This window comes from Sardina pilchardus, chromosome 13 (genome assembly GCF_963854185.1).
Source record: "Sardina pilchardus chromosome 13, fSarPil1.1, whole genome shotgun sequence".
Classification (NCBI taxonomy): domain Eukaryota; kingdom Metazoa; phylum Chordata; class Actinopteri; order Clupeiformes; family Clupeidae; genus Sardina; species Sardina pilchardus.
Window position 1 is genome coordinate 32,751,538 of NC_085006.1, and position 2,500 is coordinate 32,754,037.

The following is a 2,500-nucleotide window of genomic DNA, read 5'->3' on the forward strand; positions in this document are numbered from 1 at the left end:
TGAAATATTGTGCTAAATTTTGTGAAACCAATAGTTCTATCAATTGTGTTGAGCTATTTAAATGGTCCTGGTTTGTTTGCTTTCTTAAAAAAAGAAGAAAGTCTTTTCTTAAAAACTTAAAAACCAATGTTTCTAAACGGGTGCAAAAGTGAGTGTATTTTGCTTAAAAAACTGTTTCTAAAGGGGTGCAAAAGCGTGTGTATTTCTCTGAAACACCAGCGTTTCCAAAGAAGTGCCAAAGTGTGTGTATTTTGCTTAAACACCAGTGGTTCTTACGGGGTGCTAACACTTTAGTCAGTGGCTGTAGAACAAACTGCTAGCTGATCGTGAGGCGATATCTTCTGGGCGTGAGAAAACGCATCGGCCTAGAACCACTATCTGTTTCTTCAATGATAACAGTTTCTCTTTCGCTCTCTCTCGCTCTCTCTCGTTCTTTCTCTTTCTCTCTCTCACTTTCACTCTGTTTCTCTCCCTCTCTCTCTCTCTCCCCCTTCTCTCTTTCTCTCTCTCTCTCTCACTCTTTCTCTCTCTCTCTCACTCTTTTTCTCTCTCTCTCTCCCTCTCTCTCTCTCTCTCAGGATCTCTCTCCACAGACAGCTCTGATGACTATGAGGAGCCTGACCTCACAAACAGCCAGGAGCCCCTAGATATGGCTGACAAGGTGTGTGTGTGTGTGTGTGTGTGTGACTGTGTGTGTGTGTGTGTGTGTGTGTTTATGTCTATGAGAGTGTGAGTATACAGTATGTACACCTGTATGGGAAAACACATACAGTAGTACTGTTCCAAGGTGTGTGTGTGTGTGTAGGAGTGTGTGTGTGTGTGTGTGTGTGTGTGTGTGTGTGTGTGTGTGTGTGTGTGTGTGTGTGTGTGTGTGTGTGTGTGTGTGTGTGTGTGTGTGTGTGTGTGTGTGTGTGTTAATATATTTTTCTATATACACCTGAATGTGTAAACAATGCATAGCAGCTGTGTATCAGACATTAGAATGTTCTATATTCCATGGAATATTCACCTTGATGAAGTGTCTACATGAGGGCGGGCTTTGGGTTGATTTGACTGACAGCTTTCTTGTCCAATAGGACGGCTTCCTGTCGGTTCCGCAGCAGAAGATTCGCTACAGCTGTCTGTACAGTGATGATGAACTTCTGGATGATGATGACTGTCCATCAACACCAAACCGGTGTGTGTGTGCGCATGTGTGAGCATGTATATATGTATGTGTGTCCATGCGTGTGTGTCAGCCGTAGGTCAGGGCAGGACTACGGGATGAACACTTTCCTGAGTAGCCGGTGTGTGTGTGTGTCTGTGTGTGTGTGTGTGAGCACGTGTATATGCATGTGTGTATACGTATCCGTGTCCATGCGTGTGTGTCAACCGTAGGTCAGGGCAGGACTACGGGATTAACACTTTCCTGAGTAGCCGATGTGACTGTGTGTGTGTGTGTGTGTGTGTGTGTGTAGTCGTAAGTCGTGGCAGGACTACGGGCTGAGCACTCTCAATAGCGGGAGTGTCTACCTTCCTCCGTCTGGTCGCCGGGCAACCACCCCCCCCGCAGATGACCCCTCCTCCAGCCTCTCCACCGTCATCAAGATGGGCTGGCTGGACAAGAACCCGCCCCAGGGGTGAGTGGCCAATCACAGCCTCCGATGAGATGATGACCATATCCATACCCCTACCCCTACTCTACCCCTACCCTACCCCTACCCCTACTCTACTGTACTCTACTCTACCCCTACTCTACCCCTACCCCTACTCTACTCTACCCCTACCCCTACTCTACTCTACCCCTACCCCTACTCTACTGTACTCTACTCTACCCCTACTCTACCCCTACCCCTACTCTTCTCTACCCCTACCCCTACTCTACTCTACCCCTACTCTACCCCTACCCCTACTCTTCTCTACCCCTACCCCTACTCTACTCTACCCCTACCCCTACTCTACTCTACTCTACTCTACCCCTTCCCCTACCCCTACCCTACCCCTTCCCCTACCCTACCCCTACTCTACCCCTACTCTACCCCTACCCCTACCCTACCCCTACTGTACCCCTACCCCTACCCTACCCCTACCCCTACTCTACTCTACCCCTACCCCTACTCTACCCCTACTCTACCCCTACCCCTACCCTACCCCTACTGTACCCCTACCCCTACCCTACCCCTACCCCTACTCTACTCTACCCCTACCCCTACCCTACCCCTACTCTACTCTACCCCTACCCCTACCCCTACCCCTACTCTACCCCTACCCTACCCCTACTCTACTCTACCCCTACCCCTACCCTACCCCTACTGTACCCCTACCCCTACCCCTACTCATAACCCTTCTCCTACCCTATCCCTACTCTACCCTACCCCTTCTCCTACCCTCCCCCTACTCTACTCTACCCCTACCCCTACCCCTACCCCTACCCCTCCCCCTACTCTACCCCTACCCTACCCCTACTCTACTCTACTCTACCCCTACCCCTACCCTACCCCTACCCTACCCCTACCCGACT

At 50.2% G+C, this 2,500-nt stretch overlaps 1 protein-coding gene across 3 annotated transcripts in view; it reads left to right on the plus strand.

The window, feature by feature from the left end:
- Positions 1 to 2,500, plus strand: part of LOC134100197 (arf-GAP with Rho-GAP domain, ANK repeat and PH domain-containing protein 1-like) — a 63,206-nt gene that overhangs the window by 16,351 nt on the left and 44,355 nt on the right. For all 3 annotated transcript variants that reach the window (XM_062553267.1, XM_062553266.1, XM_062553268.1), the window contains exons 3-5: positions 579 to 661; positions 1,077 to 1,177; positions 1,458 to 1,619. In XM_062553267.1, coding sequence (XP_062409251.1) covers positions 579 to 661; positions 1,077 to 1,177; positions 1,458 to 1,619 — 346 coding nt within the window. The remainder of the gene's footprint in view (positions 1 to 578; positions 662 to 1,076; positions 1,178 to 1,457; positions 1,620 to 2,500) is intronic.